The 20,645-nt window shown below is 41.1% G+C and overlaps 1 protein-coding gene across 1 annotated transcript; it reads right to left on the bottom strand.

Annotated features, from left to right (window-relative positions):
* Positions 1-958: 958 nt before the first annotated feature.
* LARP4 (La ribonucleoprotein domain family, member 4) lies at positions 959-18,930 on the bottom strand. The gene is made up of 16 exons (XM_009576830.1): positions 18,912-18,930; positions 15,391-15,558; positions 13,623-13,781; positions 13,214-13,289; positions 12,533-12,669; positions 11,651-11,754; positions 10,492-10,602; positions 10,052-10,105; positions 9,192-9,401; positions 8,585-8,688; positions 4,690-4,923; positions 3,844-3,892; positions 3,485-3,643; positions 2,773-2,894; positions 2,321-2,489; positions 959-2,093 (listed from the first exon to the last, which is right to left on the bottom strand). Exons 1-16 carry the CDS (start codon positions 18,928-18,930, stop codon positions 1,758-1,760), a joined length of 2,211 nt encoding a protein of 736 aa, XP_009575125.1. The 3' UTR covers positions 959-1,757.
* Positions 18,931-20,645: the final 1,715 nt, after the last annotated feature.

Below are 20,645 nucleotides of genomic sequence, written 5' to 3'. Positions count from 1 at the left end.
TAAGTTAGAGAAATGACAACTCTGGCTTTATATATATATTTATAAAAATAGATATGAGTGTTCTCAAAGCAGTTGATAGAGAATGCCTACTGAGTAAAAAGTCGCCATGGGTTATCTGGCTAAGAAATCAGAAGATGAAAATTTTCACAGTTATTTTAACTGCCACTTACATTCATTCTAATGGCAACACTAGCATATATTACTAAGATGTTTACGGTATATATCACAATTGAGTTTTCCAGTGTTCACAACTTACGACTTTAAATTTGTACACTTGCTATTCACTAAAAAAAGAAAAAAAAAAAAAAAAAAGGTGTGATTCTTACTGCTGGAAGCTACTTTTTCCTAACACTTTATACAGAACTTTGAACCCTGGCATGCTGATTTTGGCAGATTAATGCACTGAATTTTCCTATTTCAGTATTATGGTAATCACCTTTAAACTTAACCACTTACTACACAATAGTGTTGCAAATTTAGTCAGCATACAGCTAGGCAAGATGCTACCTTTCAAGTAGCTTCTCTGTACATGAGGGGTTTAACTCTTTACCTCTAGTTCCACTTTAAACAGTTAAAAAACAGTCAGTTGCTACTACATCAGCTGTAAACAATGAGTTCCCAGTAGATATAAACCCTGATTTCTAGTATACAGCATCCAATACCCTACTCCAGAACACAAAGATAGGTCAGTATATAGAAAACCCAGCCATTCAGAGAGACATCAGTTTAACCCTGGTGGGGGCATGCAGAACTCCGTACCCAGAGTTCCCACCTGCAAGGCAGAATTCCACATCTGCAACTGGAATTCCAGGCTCTTTACTTGTGAAGCTAACATCACGTACTGTGTAGCCACCCATCAATCCTATACTGGGCCTGCCTCAGGAAAACATACCATGATAAATGCACAAAAGTCTGTAATAAAGAAATTAGAGAAAGTAACAAGCAAGAAAAAAAAAAACAAACCTAAGAAGCTGCCCTCAAAAGGAGGAGAGGAAAAAGGGCAAATTAAAAATTCTGACGTGCTCCCTTCTGCCTCCTTCCAATCGCGTCTAGAAGACAATTTTTGCTGTCCATGTGCTCTGATCTACAATCCAGTATCCTGTAAAAATTATAGTTTAAAAAGCTTGCTGAATTAATTATTAGTAAGGTCAAGAGACTATACTTCAAGCTGGAAACACAAAGTTTACTACAGTAGTACATTCAGTTTTTATCATCAGTGACTAAGTCATGACAACAGTATCTGGCTGCACTCATCCCACTCACACGCCGACCAAGCACTTCAGCTGCAGACGTGCTCTGCAATGCAAGGCCATCAATGGCAGACACTTCATCCGACAAGCCAAATGTTAAATAGGTTAAAAAAAGTTCTAATTTTACAGAAATGCTCATTTTTCAAAAATAATATTCTCTTATCCTTTTCCTCCTACACTGAGGGACAGGTTATTTTGTCAATTCATATTCTTTCACTTTGTCAAAATGCTAGTTCACAACCCCAAAACTGATTTCAAGCAGGAAACCCTCTGCAAATTAAAAACAAAAATACAAAAATTATAATCTCTATATTTATATTGATTGGAATCCTCCAGCATTTGTGAAATCACTTTTAGAGATGAATTTTGGGACCCTCCACAACTTCTCCACACAAGCCACGCTCCAGTTCAGTATTCCCCTTCATGAATACTTCTTTCTCACAGTCTCCTTTGCTGCTTATTAGTCCACAGCTCAAATTAAATAGAGAATAATTGGCTGCACAAGCGTTACTTTGGTGACCGGGGTGGCACATACTGCTCCTTGCCGATACGTCGAGGTGCTCCCTGAGGCGATGATCTGCGTCCAAATTGGCGCCTCTGTTCCCTGATTTTCCCAGCAGCTCCCCTGGGAGGCCCGTTGCCTCGGAACCCAGAATAATCCTTCATTCGACCTTCAACCTTGTCATGAGCCTTCTCCGAAGCCTTCTCAGGTGTGCCATTTTCTTCATTTTTGGCAGGGGGAACTATGTTGGTGCGATGTTCCCTAAGAGGCTGAACAGGAACTGGAGGAGGCTCCTTTGGGGGCTTCTGGCAAACTTCAGCATAACTTAGCTTGCGTGGCTCCTTTGGGACCAAGGGAGAAGAGCAAGGTTTACATACCAGAATGACCACGCTATGCTCTTCCAGACTATCCCAGGCACAATGTCAAGGCACAACAGCAAGAACACGTACAGGGAGCGATTACACCACAGCCGTGGCAAACTGCACAAGAGAAGGTCCCAAGTGCTATATCGGCACATCCAAGAGAAAGCTCCCCATGCTCCCCACTCACTCCCTGCTCTGGGCCTTACCTGCATCAACAAAGCAGGAGCTGCACTTGCATTAGTAGAAGGTGAAGTGGTATTTGTCCTTGGCGGCTTTGCAGCACTGACAGGAGAGACAGACACCGGCGGGGAAGCGTGGCTTGTAGCATCTTTCTGAGCAGACACTTCCTCTGGTTTGCTGTCTGGCTGAACTGTGCTGTTAAATCAAGAACAATTTAACATTAAAACCTACTAACACAGAAATTGATGTTTGAGAAAGTATTTTCTTTCTTTGAAGTCACAACTGCGTTTTTTGCAGAACAGGATGGTACAGCCATTACCACCACGATTTGTTTTTTCCATATAGTGGCCTCTAGAGAAGCTGCCTACCACAGACAGAGAAGAAACAACAACCATTACTGCCACCTTGCCGGACACCAGCTAGAGTCTTTGCTACAACATGCAAATTTTAATATTCTTCATTCAAGTAATCTGTATACCTTAACACCACAGCTTCAGTCTCGCTCGGTGAACTCACACTTGTCACAGGCTCTTGGACAGTGCTGTGCGTCTGTTCTTCCTGAGCAGGAGCTGGACAGCTGGGCAGCAAATCTTTGCTTTCCTGTACAGAAAGCATAAGTTGCAAAATATGGAAAGATCGCAGATGTGCTTAAATTGCTCCTCAATATGCCAGTTCAAGACATCTGAAAAGTGGGATATTTCCAAAGGCTGCTCAAGTCCTGGTTATAGGAATTCTACTTCTTTTGGAGCATCGCCTCTAAAGCAATCACCCTTTACATGGGCAAAACAAACAGCGGATAAAATGAGAAGGCTGTATCACCCAGATTATCAATGCGTAGCCCCACCAGCTCAAACAACAGATTCATCTGGAAACAGCCCTTGCCTACACTACACACAAACTGTTCCTACTTCAACAGCCAACGTTCCTCATTTGCCTGCTTTATTCCAAAACAGTACCGAGCTTACAATAATGTAATTACAGAAGCTTCAGCTAAATACCCGCAAAAAGCCAAGGAAATCCAAGAACAGAAAGACAGAAAATGCGCTATTATATTAACAAACATAGTATGATGTTTGAGCTTAAAGCATTCTAATGTGCAGCTCTAACATAAACTGATTCTTTAAGCAGGGGAGAAGGGAGAGACAGCATATGCATACTCCTGTGCACTTGCCAGAGACAAGAGCAGGTACCTTTTCTTTGCAGGCTCCTTTAACGATATCGGACATCCTGCTCTCCAGCACAGGCTCTCCCGGTATTTTTGCTGTGCTGCCAGGCAAAGGTGGGAAATTTGATGCTAGCAAGTCAAACTTTGGTGTCTGAGTCTTTGTTTCTGCTGAAGGCTGAGGTCTCTAGAGAAGGAAAATACCTGTTAATAGAGCCATAACACCTAGCATTAAAAGCATAGAGCAAGTGTCAGGGAATTTCCTAGAAACACTAAATACCCACAGCGTAATCTGGGAATTTAAGGACTATGCCGTTCCTTCAATAAATGCAAAGCCAACACATTGCACTTTGTGCAACTCCTTGCAATAAGGGAAGTGGAACTTACGGAAACCCGGTCATCTTCTCGTCTCCTCCGACCTCTGAAAACGTTCCTCCTTTAAAGGCAAAAAAAAGTCAGTAAGTACATTCATCTAGCTGAAGCGTGCACTCATCTGCACAAAGGGGAGCCTATGGCAGGGGATTTACAGCAGCCTACTGATGTTTCTCAAGATACAGTTCTGGGATGTTCTCCATCTTCAGGAGGGGTCAAAGTTCTTACACTCTTGGAACATAGCCAATACGGGAAACAATTTCTCTTTTCTCTCCCCGTGGAGGAGGTACCCTAGAGCATTGTATCTGAACAAGCACAATGACAATTAGACTATAATATTATAGAATAGTATCCTATAATTTTATAGTAATAAACTTATTCATCTGATTTCTCACGTATCTGTGTTGGCCACTTATTTTTAAGTGTCTAAATCCTGAATTAACAGACAGAAGATAAAAGCAGTTGATCTTACAATCTTTAGAAGCATCAAATTCCCCAACCAAGAATTTGCTTATTATTTACAGCAACACAAATACCAACTTTACTTCAGCAACTGTTTTAATTCTGGGGACAAATAAGGCAGTTATTTTGAAATAAAGACACCTCACTATCTTACTGCAAGATGTTTGTCAGAATAACTAATAGCTGTACAGTCAAGCAGGAAGCATTCATGCTCCCAGTTAAGTATTTATCACGCCTGGTTTATTTAAATGTTAGTTTTGTCCTGGTCAATCTTTACAGAAATACTTATTGTGCCAATGGTTGGTGATCCTTGGCTCACACAAGTCATTTGAACCTCCAACACCACGTCCCAACTGCATTGTTGTGTTGCAGCAAAAAGCGCTACACACAGTTCTTTACCTGCCCCTGCCAATGCCATAATCTCCATTCTGCTCCATCTGCGCGGTAGGAGAATCCTTCTGGGAATAACCTTGGTCTTGGTGCCCAGTTAACGTACTGTTATGTCGCTCCATAACAAAATTCCTTGAGTTGGTTCTGTTCAGTGGTCCATCCCCCACTGGCATGATACTGACGGCAGCTGGACCCTCCACAGCATGTTCTGAGCTGTTAGATGATCGGAAGTGAGGCTTCACACTGCAGGACACAGAGCAGCAGCTGTGTAATCCAGAGTTTAAAGAACAAGATGCAAAACTAGCACCAACTACAGTTCATTCGTAGCTGACAAGAAAGGAGGAGGTCAGTAAGTACTGGAACTCCATCAGAGAACTTGTTTCCTACACACATTTGTCAAGAACAAAGAAAATTGTTCTTCCTTACCTCCATCTATTCCTTTTGTTCTAGTTTTCTTGCAACCTCCCCTCCTGTCAAGTGTTGCCATTTGAAGAAAACATCGAGATCACTGCCCAACAGATACCAAAGGGGGCAAAAAAAACCAACCCAAAACCCAAACCAACCAACAAAACACCCCCAAAACCTAGGGGTGGTAGAAGAGCCAGAAGAATCCAATGAGGGATTCTTCATTTGCCTCGGCCTGCAGCACAGGCACAGGGTATTGGAAAGTGATCTGGAGAACTAAGCCAAGCCTGAGGAACAAACTCATCTGGCCACAAGCAAAAAAACCGAACTGAAACAAGAAGCCAGGAGTAGATGATGACTAAATAGGCTGAAGAGAACAGGGGAGATAAGGCTAGGGTAGCTGAGAGCCCACCTCCCCAAGAGCTTGAAAAGCCAGGATCTTAGTCTCACTGTTCCTGCTATCAAACACCCACAACACTGACTCTGCAGTTTACAATACCCCAGACATTTTACCCAGTTATTGATTATTCAGCATTAAAGTTGTATTTCCTTTGAACATAGATGCAGCTGTGCATGCTCAGTGTTTCTGCAAGTTAAGGCTCTGGAACTTAAATGCAGAATTACCCAGAAAAACTCTGACCTACCATAACATGGAACAGTTTTCTGGAGCGGCATTCAGGTGCCTTAGACTATTTTCCACTTCTGCACCTCGCTGTCTTTTCCATGCAGCACCAATCAGCTTCAGCAAGCTTAAGCAAGGACCTTAAACTATATCCTTCTCCTCTGGTCAACTCTGCGCATCTCATAATTTAAGGACAGAAGGAGGATTTTGCATGCTTATTGTTTTTAAACAAATCTCATTATAACATTCCATGCAATCAGAAGAAATTCTCCCACTGCCAGCCAAAGTACGATTCCTGTCTGGGAGGAGAAGTTAACTTGACTACATGATCTCTTACAGAGTAATCAAGGAGCAGCCTGCAACCTGAAAAAGGTCCTTTCTTTCAACAGACCATAAATCATGCAGCTTTTAGTTTCTCTAAGCTAAGCAAATATGAAAAGGCATGCTGTAGATGCCACAGACCCTAGACTGCCTAACAAAAAGGTAGTTTCCTTCCAGCTTCCACCAATAAACTTGTTCTCTCCCACTTGGCCAGAGAATTTAAGTTGGGAGGAAAAGAAAGCAAAATAGGAGAATTCAATGAATGAGAAATTATCGTTTGTTAGCACTAACTCAGAACAGCAGTAAGTGATAGGGCTGTAGCAGCAGCAGATTCCTCCCTCTGCTCAGCCTGTGGTACTTTAAAAATCAACTTCACCGCCATGTGAGAGACTTCTCCATAGCCTTGCAATTAACAGCTGAAAGTTTTGCAGCATTTCATATGTAACCAGAAAGGAGAACAAAAATCACCTTTTAATAGCCCAATTTTGAATCGCCAAATTAATCTGCTTTACCAAAGACATTTTAAGTTACCTTTTAGATGGCTAGACAGAAAAATATCAATTTAACTGATATTGGCACTGAGGATTCTCTGTTACAAAGACTCAATCTTCCTTTCCCACAAGAATGTGGCAACAAATCAGGGCAAAATAAATATGATGGGCTTAAACAAATGTTTAGCTACAGAGAAAAATCCAATACTTAACTATTAACTGCCTGTATGACAAAACAAATCAAGTTTAATGAGCTAAGACAGAAACCCAAAAGGAGCAGCTGGATGAACCTCTCCAAATGAACTCTTCTGCAGTTCAAGAGAAGATACGCTGAACAAAGACTAATTCACACTTTACAGCTTGAAGAAGCATTAAGAACCAGTTTTAAGGCCCCAATAAGATTAAGTTTTCCATCAGCAAAGACCATAGGGACGAGGAGGTAAGATAACTAAATTCTTCCATTTTGTTCAATTCGTTCTTAAAACGGAAGATTCTCAAGTCATTAGTCAGCCCTCAGATCTCATAATCTTACCCGTCATTGAGAAGGCCACAATCTTGTCTGGGCAGAAGAGCAAAGCAGAAAAGACAAGGAAAGATAAGGAAGAAAAAAAGCAGAGAGAAGAAGAGATGATGTGAGAGAGCAAAAAGAAGGAAAAGCATGAAGTGCAGGCTGCCCAGACAATCGACTGTTGGACCTGTTCTCTCTTAGCGCGATACTTGATCATCACTGGGCCAAACCTTCAAGGCTGTGCCTCACTGTTACCTTTTTTTTTGAAGCATAACTAACGTCTGCTTCCAGAATATGAAGATTTATTACCGCAAAACCAGAGCTTGGTACTAGCACAAAGGCTGAGCAAGATTGGCACGAAAGATAAGACAACCAAGACAGACCAGCAGAACCTGTACACGCTTGACCCTAAAGCTATAACTTCACAATGACTGAAGTTTCACAAATTAAAGTCTTAACATAACCAAAAGAGTTTTAAAAGCTTAAGGATTATACAGATGTTTTCTACAAGGCAGCAGTGAACATGTGGGCATTTCAAGATGTTAATATTTGGGCACATACAATTCTTGTACAGTTTCAGCATCCATACTTCTGAGAGGATCCATATACGTGAGAGTTTTACAGGTTTAAGTTTGGGCACAATTTAAGTCAAAAAATAAAACAAAAACCCCTTTATAAAAAGATCTCAGTTGAGAGCTGAGCAGCTGTAACTGAATCAGCTGCCCCGTCTTCCAAGTAGAGTCATACTACCAGCTTCACAGCCTGTATTAAGACTCTGCTGAGTCACCGCAGCCCAAATTCCAAAGTTCACCTTCTGCCAACAGCCACAAACCTTAACTGCATCACAAAACCACTTATGGCAGTTGTCAACCGATTTCTCAAACAGTATAAAAAGCAATTCCCATGCTACCAGCCCGCATGCTGAATATAGCGAAAGAGCTTGCAAATAAAACCATTTCCACCCACACAAACAGATTACTATTCCATTGTATTTACAGAGTACTGTTCCAGCAAATATAAAGCTGTGTCCTCCTCCCCAGTGTTTATATCTGAGTCCTTACAGTTATCAGGAAAAGATGGGGATAAAGCAAATAAATTATAGTGACAGACTCGGCATCAAGCAGTTTTAGCATACAGCAGTCAGGGCATGCAACTCTCAGCTGCATAAACTGAATGGCTCTCTGCAAGACTAATCACACAACAGGAAAAGCTTACGTTTGTGCTGCAGGAGTTTATAATCTGCGTATAACAAACATAATTAGAAGTATTACCTTAAGAGGAAGTTATTTTTTTGTCTGCAGAAATTCCTCTGAGGCTGTTTAAGGAGTTACCTTTGCTCTCTCCAGCACATATGTCCATTATTTTAGGATTTTAAGCTGCCACCTTGATTTTAATTTTATGTTATAAATCAAGTTGAAAAACGTCATACATATTTGATAAACGAAGTAAGTAACCTAGTCCCATCAGAAGGCACTGCATTTTACAAGTGCAAGCAACACTTCAGGATCTCAATACTGTAAGTTCTCAGAGAGCAAACAACTGACAGAGCTATCTTACCGATTTCTATGGAATGGGCGACCTATACTCAAAGAAGCAGCATTTGTTTTATATGATCCTGGTGTATTAAAGCCATTCACAAATCCACCGTTAGGAAAGGGGGCCTGCAACAGACAGAACAGTCTCAATGGCTGAACTAAAAAGAAAAACGTTTGCAGTTTTATGAGATCAGCTTTGGCAGTTATTCATCTAGTCTGTTTGTACTTTTATGCTGGGCTACTGTATCTAGTATGTTGTAAACTTAGTACTAAAGAGAAAACCCCACCAGGTTAACAGTCTGCATATCCACTTTGGCATCAGAGTCCTCCTGTTCCTACTAGCTACTGGATAACAGGAGCTACTGTTCCTACACTAGCTACTGGATAACAGAATTTCACACCAAAATTTCTTGAAATAAATGGCAGCCAATGGCGAGACACGCAGCCTCTCTGACAATCTTGCTTTATCAGGTCCAAGATATAACATGAAGTATCATAAAACAGAGGGATCTGACTAGAAAACCTGTGCATTCTACAGCTGAAAAGCCCACTAACCCTATTGATTTGTTAACCAAATTATTACTGATGTTTTGGGCTACCTCCCCTCATTTTCATCAGCTGTTACTTACCAGTGGTGTTTCAAAGTAAGGTGCAGGATTTGGAGACCACGTCTGAGGCACAATGCTGTAAATAGAGTACTGCTGAGGACTATATACAGGCTGCATGAACAGTGGCGAGGCAAACTGTGCTTGTGTTTGAACTGGCTGAGTATAGACACTGGAATCCACTACCCGGTAACCATTCTTAGCAAAAAATGTGTTGATGGCTTTTATCCTTGCCTGCAAGATATCAAATCACACCACATACGTTAGTTGGGAGAAAAGGAGAAGCAGAACATGAAATCTTTTTTGCCTACTGAAATGATAACAGAAGGAATGTGAAGAGGAAGTAGGTTGATTACTGCTTACAAATAAAAACTCTGATAAAAATCAACACAGATTACATTCTTACAGCATGCTAAAGGGAAGGACACATGCTGCTTTAGCTAGAGAATCTATCAAGTTTAAGATAAACGCTGCTTTCTATAGCAGTAACTGTCCAGTTTGCTGGACGGTTCCTCTCACAGTACAAACAGCTTGCTCCAGCCTTATTTGTAGAGCAGCTAACTCAAGCTAGAGACTCATGATGGCAAGAGTCCCTCTCCTGAGTTCTGCAGACCCAGATTCTGGGGAAAGTGGAGAAGGAAAGACGAAACAGGAATGTATTTCACACCTCATGGGAAGCAGCACTGTGAATAACCAGCAGCCACTGAACTGTAATTTTTCAAAGCTGCCCATGACCTCATTCAAGTTAACAGCCTACAGAGCAAGTGTTATGAACTATCCCACTGCTAATTCCTTAGCTCCCCCGCCATAAATGCACACTATCGTTCAAATAGAAACAATATATAACTCAATTCAAACAGAAACCTCATATAAAGCAGCCTTACCATTACTGGCTTGCCCTGAAAGGTTTTCACTTCTTCCCTTAAGTATTTAAATGCCTGCAGATACAAAAAAGATTAACATTAGAATATCTTGATAAAATTGTGCTTCTCAAAAGATATTACATGATTTAACATGAATGTGTAGCAATGTGCTTCCCTGTTAGCCCAGCTAAATTAATTAGTACTTCAAATTCAGGATACGAGATGCCAGTTATGGCCAGAGAGTACTGAGGCAAGAGGCAGACAAGGGACTTATAACCCTACAATCTCTCAGCTTTTTTCTCTATTAACTAGAATTTGCCAATAACCTCTTAAAATAACAAAAGGAGCATCTGTAAATAAACATTTCTTTTAGCTGCAGGAAGCATGTGTGCAATTCTCTTTTGCAAGGGAATTATTAATAACAAAATTGAGATGTCATTAACACTTGAAGGCAGCCTTACCTGTTGCGCATCTGTATCTGACTGGAATGTAACGTACCAGTTGTTGTTGTGAGCAAACTCACAGCTTATCACTTTGGGGCAGTTTTCATTTTTAAACAGAGCCTTAACCTCCTAGGGGAGAGAAGAAGTCGGGCAGTTAAGCGGACCTAGCTCTAAGCTGTAAATTGAACACTAAACCAACAAAAGTCTACACTCCAGCTCCTCAGCTGCAATTTTCCCTTGATCAGGGATGTTCTTTTATTCCCTTGACAGGTCTGCCAGACACCAAATGATCCTCTACCTGTTTCTGAACCCAAGAATACTAGCCCAACCTACTGAGCTCCCCTAATAAAAACTAGCAAGCCCATCCGGTTAAGAAAATCAAGATCAGTGTAGAACTGGTGATATTTCTATACGAAAGAGGTAACAAAAACATGGCTTACAGATCAGAAGAGTCATCTCAACAAGAATGATTCTAAGAAATATTTCTAAATCAAGGCAATGATTTAGACAGCTTTGCAATAATCAGATTTTATAGAGAGGGCAAAGCAGCTGTTCAGTGTTTGCATTAAAAGAACTAATTAAAAATGCTAGTAGACAAACACCCTGTGTTACAACTTTAAAAAACAAAGAACTAAATCATTCTGTTAGCCAAATATCAGTAGGAATTTTATTATCCTCCCTTCTCTGAACATAATGAGCTCAGCTCACACTGGGTCACAATGAATGAGAAATGTTTAGTAACATTTCTTGCTGCCAAAACAACCATCTGACTTCAAGTAAAGTTACCACTGTGACAAAAATTCAGCCTGAATTCCAAGCTATGCCCTGGACTGATTTTATTTTTGGATCTGAAAAGAGACCAGTTCAAACTTCCTTCCAGAAAAGCCTAGCTAGCTCAATTTTTGGTGGAAAAAAGTTTACTTAAGAGCATTTTAATACATTAGTAAATAATGGGAAGGGACAACAACGACAACAAGTTTTTGCTTTGGCTTTTTTGACAATACATCCAGGCAGAAAAAATTACTTATGTGGTTTACAAGAAAAATATCTGTGTTTAATCAAATTAAATACCAGTTGACCTTTTAAGCAACACTTCCTGTTGCTGTTTGAAGCACTGTTGAAGATACCTTCCAAAAACATCAACAGGCTTTTATTTCTTTCTTTTCGATTTATTTACCTCTATAGGCGTTGTTTCAGGGATCTCACGGAGAATGATAATACATCGTTTGTGGTTTGGTCTAACTTTCTCCCCTCTCTCATCCACTTGTACCATAGGAGAAGCTAAAATTAAAATATAAAAGTTAGCTTAACATTGGACATTGTGCACTGCAAAACATCTCAGCAGCACTAGACTCCATTATCCAACTTGTAACAAAGAACTGCGATGGACTGCTTAAGAAACCAGATTTCTTGAATTCAGGGTAAAGGGCTGTTTTATCAGCTATAGTCTGTTAGATCTTCAGTACGTTTTAGCTGTTTGTCTGATGTTGCCTCCATCTACAGCTCAGATATCTAAAAAGCTCAGTCCCAAATTCAATTCTCTCCCAGCTCAAATTCAAGTAACAGGATAGAAAAACATTCCTAGACAGAGCCCTAATAGGAAAAGTTCAAATAAGACGAAGAAAATCAAGTCCGAATAAAGACTTTAAAAGTTCACTTACAACTGTTTCCACAAGAAGCCATATGCAGAACCAGCACAGGACAGTATGTCAGAAGAATTGAAGCTAACTTTTTCTAATAAGCTTTTTCTAGTTTTATCATTTCTAGTAAACCTTTGCACTGAATCAGACGACTAGGTTTACTCCCAGAATAAGACTTTCATTGCCAGCAATATTTTAGAGTAACCTCTTACTGGGGCAGATTTAGGCAGATCATTATAAAGCATAACTAGAATTCAGGAGTCTGGACCAGCCACTTATTCAACATCTCTGTGGAACGAGGTTCCCATCACCATTTACCAGAAAAATATGCCATAACCAGTTAAGAGACTAATACATTTCTCTAAAGCAAGGGAGGATTCTTTGTTCTACTAATACAGACACTAAACACCAAGACTTACATCTCAAAACTTCAAGAATAAGGTCCATATCAGTTGTCAGCTTCTTAATACCTTCCATGTTGGCAATTGTCCATATTGGAACAAACTGATCACTATCCATTTGAGACATCAAGTAGAGATCCTTTGAAAGATTCTCACTAAAAAGACATAAGTTCACTATTTTATAAAAATCCTGAACTTTACTTACAGAAGCCTCAAAACAACAGGGTAACTGCCAGCTTAAATATTCACCAATACCATTCACCACTAATTCTAGCCGCAATGTACTCAGATTTTCTCTTCTGGAAAAAATCCTAGCAGATCAACACAAAGCAGAAGATAATTAAAAAACTTAATGAAAGTTACAGCGCTCTACATGTTAGTCTGCAAAAAGGATCTTGCCAGAGAGACCTCTTCTGGTAATACACAGCTAAATTATCTCAGTACCTTACAATTGTGAAGCACAGAAGTCATACTCAATTCTCATTAAAGGACAAGGATGCACGGACAGGACTGAAAGAGCTGAAAGATACCACAGGGTTTCTACAGCATTTTAGCAAATCTTGTTTCATATCGCAACCAACTCTCACTCATAGTTAACATTTTTATGAAGATGACAGCACATATCAAGCCAAAAAAGCGAAAAATTTCTCAACGACTTTAATAAAGGGTTTATACAAAGTTGAATTAACTGTACTGTACCGTGAAAAGCAGAATTCAAGTTGTTTTTTCAAACATTCTCTAATGTCTTCTGTGGACACAGTGGAGCTGCCTTCACCTAAAAGTTGCCACATTCACATCAGATCTCAGTTTCACGGTAAGAATACAATCAAGAACGCGTTTCATTGTACAATAAAAGAATGAATCCTTCTGGGTAAGACCAAGAGGAAAAGGTCATGAGACATGCTTAAAGACCACCATACTACACATTCTCAAAATGACTTGGATCCCACGGTTTTCACCTACTTGGCCAAGCGCTATGGCTGCCTTGGATCTTCTTGAATACGCATTGAATGGAACATTTCAAAGTTCCTACTCAGGATTTACAAGTCACATCATGACTGCAGCAGACTACAGAGGATTACAGTGGTATTCTAACTTGAATACTCACCAGACACTTCATAGATTTGGTATCCAAGATCTTCAGTGGCTAGGACAATTCCATTTGCAGATGCTTCATCAACTCCTGTGCCATTTCTTGTGGCTTCGCAAGATGGGGAATACATCACTTCATATTGCTTGCAGCTATCCTCTGAAATCTCTATGTTACCTGGCAAAAGAACACGTCATCAACAGAAAACCTACTGTAAGCTTCAGAATATTTTCCATTTGAAAAATTTTGGCTACCAACATTAAAACAAATACTCAAGAATGCTGTAACTGAAAGTGTCTAGACTTAGTGCATGTTTCTTAGACTTTCAGCGACTACTTTGTATTGGACAGCACTTTCTACCTCTCCAATTTCAGAAGGATCTTCTGATTTGCACTAGGGTCTCAGGGATAAGTAAATAATAGGATCGTGAAATGTAAGATCCGCAAAAGTGGCAGAGGACCTAAAAAACAGGCTTTCCATCTGAAATTTAAAATATTTAAATGAGGTTCCTAAAAACAAAGCATTAAAATAGCTCACATCACTTCAATACATTACATGATTCTTATTTATATAAAGGACTCAGGAGCACCTAGTGATTGTTACAAAACACAGTGGAACGACATTGAAATTGGCCAATCTCTTGTTCAGGACACTCAGCTTAGTCTTCACCACAGCTGCTTGAGATAGAAACAAGCGCAATTTCAGTTTAATCTGACAGGCAAAGGAGATTGTTCAAAAAATCAACTGCTCTGCTAAATCTTTTCCACACTAATGATGAATCCACTAAAAAACATACTTTGAGAAGAGATACTATTCAACTACTTACATTAGAAATGGCTTAAAAGCAACAACAACGTCTTTGGAAAAATTGCCTTTAACTTTCCAGCAGCGTAACACTGCCAGGATTGCTTCATATTGTTATGAAAAGACAAACGAGTTTCTCTCAGCCAATGCACAAACTCAGTACTCTCTCTTCACTTCCGCTGACCTACCAGAAACTTTTGACAGAGTCACACAGACTGAATCCTCTCTTCTTTATCCCTAACTTTTCTTTAACCTTTTTCCAGGGAATCTTCTGCTTCCTGCTTAACAGGCCTCTGCCATATTTTGAGTAACCTCAGCTATACAATTAGCTTCCTATCAACTCTACGCCAAATCAGGAGAGTTAAACCATTTGAATATTTAGTTCTGGAGGACAGGAGTAACCATGTGGTAAGGATGGAAAATGGGGACTGAAATGGAACACAGACTAAACTGAAAGGAGCTAACCATAGATGCTTTGGAGCTTCTATTCCAGTACAAACACTACTGTCTAACAGGTCTCAGCAGCACCTCAGTGATCTACCAGGATCGCAGGTGGCCCTCAGATCTTATCTTCCTGTTCACAGGGTCAAGTGTATACTAAAGTGCAGCAATGGCGAACAAGACAAGTCATGAATCCACTTCTACACATTTAGCATCTTGTTTCCCTCTTAGCGCGTTACTCAGTCATCACCGGGCCCCTTGGATCCTGTTACCTGCCGAAGTATTCTGTCCTAGCACAGCTCTGGACATCTTCTTGAATTCCTAAACCAAAGCTCACTGGTCAGACCTATAATCTCTATAAACTTTACTCTACTGCTTTCTCATGTTCATTTCATATTCGTTGCTACACCAGCACTAACAACCTCAAGGACAAGAGCAGGAGGTTGCTTCTCACTGCTGAACTCTTACAGAATACCCCCAGTGCTACCTAGCACGGGACGTATCATGGCCAGTGCTTAAACATAGGCCCGCGACATCTCACCCTCGGTATGAGTCCCTTGCGCAGCCGCTGTTTCTTGCCACGAGTGCTCTGCGCCATTTGTTGGTGGCACAGCCTCACCACTCCCTTGGGGTACTTCTTGCCACACTTTTGCGTTAGGGTTTAAACCAGCACCTTTCGATGTTACCTGCTGAAGAGACCAGAACACTTCTATTAGGAAAAATAATCCAAAGATGCTTTAGAAGTCAAGCCAGACAATACAGGTGAATTTAGTGATTTTCTATAGAGTTCCACATCTCAAGTGTCTAACCAGCTATTAAGCACCTATGTGATTTTTCATTAATCAAAACAGGAAAATCCTTGGTATTTTCCAAGTATTTCATTTCTACCTCCATTAGAAGTGTTGCCTTCAACCTCTCTTTATTGACATCCGACAACATCAGCAGAGGAAGCGGCTAGCCGTCAAGGACTCGGGTAACTCATAAGCTTTTAAAGACTTGACTGTCATAATGCTCCAGTCCCCTTTCACCAGAAAGGGAATTTTTCCCTCCTCCAGACCCCTTCCTAGAAAGGAAGGTAAAAAAACATATTTCAAGGAGAAGAAACTAATGACTTACTGAATTAGTGACATCTACACTAACCAAGCATCACCTATGCTATGCTGGGATTCCTCATGAACTTACCTGGGTACTACCTGATTTCCCCATGAGTTTACCTACGTCTTATACACATCAATGTACACTAATAATTTAAACCTGGAACCAAGGAGATTGAAGTTTTTGAAGTGCCAAGACAAACATACACACCATCACAGCCTGCTGGGCGAGGGGAACGGGATCATCTCACTTTGAGTCGGGGCAACAAGGACCATAATTAGAGTAAGAGGGTAAACAGTGAGACAGACAAGAGAAACTGCTGGATTCCAAACTGGAACCTGACATAGACAAACACTTTTTTCTACAGCAAAAGATGGTGCCTTCCAAGGTCCCTTTCTGAGAGCTGCTCAGAAGCTCAAAGGCATTTGGGTAAGGAGTCCAATAATCCAGCAACAGCACAGAGCATAAGCATTGTAAGGGCTTTCGCTCTACCATGATAGAACTAACTCCTGCCACATAGACCAGAAGACCATGTTTTTGCAAAAATTCTCCTCCCAAGAAGAAAGAATCCTTCCTAACACCCTATAAGCGACTAATACACATTCCTACAAGCAGGTTCCTTCAGACATTGAATGACAGTCCACTTCACTCACGCCATTTGCTTGAATTTAAAAAGCAAAATTAATCCTAGCTCATATCTCACAAATTCACAAATAAGGAAGTTTGATATTTCAGAGGCCAGCCTCTTGGATTCTGAAATTAAGGAGTGGCTTACTACCAGGCCTCAAACATAGAGCAAAAGGATAAGGAAGCAATTGCAATAGCTTTAGAGATAATTCCTCTGCCAAGGTCACACCTAGTTCCAAAGCTATCTGCTGCAAGGACAAGCCCAAATTCAGTAACATAAAGCCTCCAAACACTGGAGAGGTTCAAGACAATCATGAGAGAAGGAAAAAAAAAAAAAATCACAATTTTTGCAAGGCCCTCTTTGGGATTCAAAATCCCCCACGCACAACTGATTTAATCCACACAGCAACAGAGTTTTCCCCCTTTCGTTAATCTTAGCAGAAGAATATAGCTGGAAACAGAAAGAAGAACTAGAAATAGTTCAGTGTGAAAGGACATATGTACATTTCCCTTCTTAGTTTTCAGAATAGTTGTTCTCCAACAAAACAACCTTAGAAGAAAAACCCGGTAACCTGTTGCACCCACATACGCTCACTGTCAATGCAGTTCAGCAAGTTCAAAACTTAACTCAGCTCAACTGCTGGTCACTCCTGTGACGCAGCATACCTGTCAGCGTGGGCACCTGCTCAGGAACTGAAAACCAGCAGATCCCATTTCCTTGAATTTACTTTTCATCAAAGCAAAAAAGACAAGACACGTCCAGAAGATGATTCATTATTTTATAAAAATAAACACTCACTCCCTTACGTCTTTGAGGTTAGCATTTAGGTCAAGCTGAAAATAATTTCAAGGAATAAGAATGATAAAGTGAAACTGAAACACTTTAGGGAGATTACTACACTTCTGGAGGTGATCAGAAGTAAAAAGCAACTCTGAGTATGGCAGATGATGTTACTCACTTTAGCAAATACCGAAAGACACACGTGGTAACATGGAAGTTCAGAAATCACACGTCCAAGTGAAAAGTGCTAAGAAACTAAATAGATTCGGGCTGATAAAGTGATGAATGGATCTATTAATACAATGGCTGAAATATACACCTGAAACAGAGCGTGGGCTACTTCCTTTTTGTTCTAGAAACACTAAGTGACATGTAATGCAATTCTGCAAGACCCAGCCCTGATGTCATACATCTTAATAGCAAGACACCATGGACTCCGAGAGGATAAAAAGTCCCTAATTTACATAAGCTTTTTGAAAATACAGTCTGCTATGCTCCAGGAGCAGCGCCGCTCCATTCTGGCAAGCAGCTCTTCTGAAGAGAAGGCCAAAATATCAATTCTTGCTTATTTAACTGAGGCTAACAAATACCGAGCCCTTTTGATTGGCTGCAGAACAATCCTCCCAGCTGCTATCGGGAACTTTCATGATGAGGTTAAAGCTTTACAGAGTTACAAAGGTTAGGAACACTCGCTGGTATCCATGAGCTGACAAAGCTGTCCTCCTCAGCAGAGCTCCCCTCTAGTTAGCTTTCGGCAAATGTGGATCAAAGATTCTCCTCCAGCAATTCCTCAAAATTGACTATCGAAGCATTTATCTCATTTTGTATGGATGGCAAAGAATATTTTTCTTATTGTAACAGTCTAAATTACATTTAGCAGATCCAATTAAGCCAACAAGAATGAAAGTACTCAGAGTTTCTTTTAAAGCATTCTATTTTAATATTAATTCAAATTATCCTGCAACCAAAATCTTAACGCTGAGCTTGTGACAGATTTCCCAGAGCAGACTGACTCGCTAAAAGGGAATCTAAGTGAAAAATCTAGAAGGGAATTTAATAAAACTTGTGAGGTGAGAATCTAAACATTTTCCAGAAGTGGAAATGTAAGCAGAGGGAAAAAAACCGAAGGTCAGCAAACCCATGGGAGGTTGGCAAAGAGCAGCTTTGTGCTGTCTGGGGGCCATGACAGGTAGGGAAATAGGCATCTGCAGCGGACTCAGACACATGCCACTGTAGTTACCTGTCACCTTTTCAAAGCTTATCCAGGCTGTGAAGCAAACCAAAAAAGAGACAAACCTGGTGTCACACCAAAAGCAACACGCAGAACTCCTTTGGAACTGACTGCAGGATATCACGTAACAACAGTTCAGTACTCTGAACGTCCCAGGTAATTCTCAAAACACACATTAACTTTAATGGTCACAAGAGAGTTACTTCCACTGAATGCAGCATGTTTTTTTCATTAGCCAGTATGAGCATCCCAGAACCAGGGGTGCCTCCTTTATCCCTCAGCAAAGCAAACGCACAGTTGTGCTGTACGAAGATGGTACCACCCTCACCTGTGTCAATGGTGTCCATCACGTCTGTGTGAACAGGGACAATTTGGGGGGTTTGTCACCTAGAGGGAAGCAGGAAGCCTCACCTGCTAAGAAAGAGGGCCAGCAATACTCAGTGCTTCACACAGTCCTGGTTTTCTAGCTAGGAAACATCGCTGGCAACAATTAGGGCAGCATTTCACCCATCTGAAATGCACAGATTTCAATTTTCCCAATAAATTACTAATATATTGAAATTAGGAACATGCACCCAACTGACCAAAACCCAAAGCAGGCACAGCAAGCCGTCATCAATTACATTTTTCACAATGCATTTAATAATATTCCCAATGCATCTTAATTATCAATTATAACAGCATGCTGGCCCTGGCTGCAAGGGAAAAGCAAGACCTACCCCAAACATTAATGCATGAAAAACAGCATAAGCATTACACCATTCCCTCACTGCAGCAAGTTTTTTGAGCTAGAAGATATTCCAGGAAAACAGAATTCCACCGTGCACACAATTCACAATCACCAGGTGCACACTGCAGTCAAGTCTAAATTACAACACTGACAGCTAAAGCAAGTCTGCTAATCCTCCCGAAAGCTTCAGGACTTCTAACACAATCCGGTTCTGTACCTTATTTTTCAGGCAACCCCAAAGATCCTGAGACAAAAGCTGCTGTCTGTCTTTCAAGCATCTGACCACAGCATTTCAGAACACCTGGTCAAGAGCTCAAGTTCCGTGTCCTGGCAGCGAAAAGGCACCTTGAGAAAGTCTGGATTGTCTTCAGGAACTCAAAATTAAACATTATTGATGCTTCCTGAATGGAGATCACAGAAACTAACTTGCAACACTATCAGCGGAAGAGAAAGGAGATCAAACACAGCAACCAAAGTCAAGTTTGTGCGTTAAAAGGATTCGCTAAATACCCAGACACACACTGCCTGGCTTCGCAGGCTCCTGATTTGCTTCAACTCCCTTTGAGCAGCCCGAGCCCCATCCACAACACAACCGCTCCATGTCACCGCTGCGCGTTCCAGAACCTGCCTCGCATGCCCGCTGCTCAGAGGGGCCACCTCCGCCTTGCAGGCTCAGCTCCTCTCCGCCGTGCTCAGCCTCGATGAGGTTGGCTGCTTGCAGCTCCTGGCTGCAGTCATCGGGCCGCAGCTCCGATTAGCTTGAACAGTTCCTCTTCAAGTTAAATGCTGTAAAACCAAATTCTTAAGACCTGTCATTCTGTGTTCATGACATCTTTTTTTCCTCTCAGTGCAAGTCAAGTAACATTCAGTTCAGAACTGATGCAATTAGTTTAAGAAACAGAAGGTGTTTCCCAATCCTTTTTATTTAGAGGTTCTTAACCATGGAATAGATGTTGGTATTCATGCAAAAGACCACCACCATCACGATTGAACTGAACACACCATTGGCAATTGACTGGCTTCCCTCAGCTTCGTTAACCCAGCAGCTGTTTACTTTGTACGCTTTTGGACAAAACTTATTGCAAAGTTTGAAGAAGCAGTGCAGTTGCCTGGGTTTGTCCAGCAAACGCCGAAACTTCTTCACAGAATCCCGTGAAATGCCGTAAACGGGTGAAGTACCGGCACGGGGAGCGGCTGCAGACCCAGGCCCGGCCCAACACGCTGCCCACCGCCCCTGCTGCCGCCCGAAGTGTCCGTGTGGCGCAGGGAGGGACACACCGACACGTCCAGCCCCCCCGCGCCCTCCCCGGGTGACCTCCACGTCTGGGGACG

Source organism: Fulmarus glacialis, unplaced genomic scaffold (assembly GCF_000690835.1).
Source record: "Fulmarus glacialis isolate BGI_N327 unplaced genomic scaffold, ASM69083v1 scaffold42024, whole genome shotgun sequence".
Classification (NCBI taxonomy): Eukaryota; Metazoa; Chordata; class Aves; order Procellariiformes; family Procellariidae; genus Fulmarus; species Fulmarus glacialis.
This window is presented reverse-complemented; position numbering and strand designations above follow the sequence as displayed.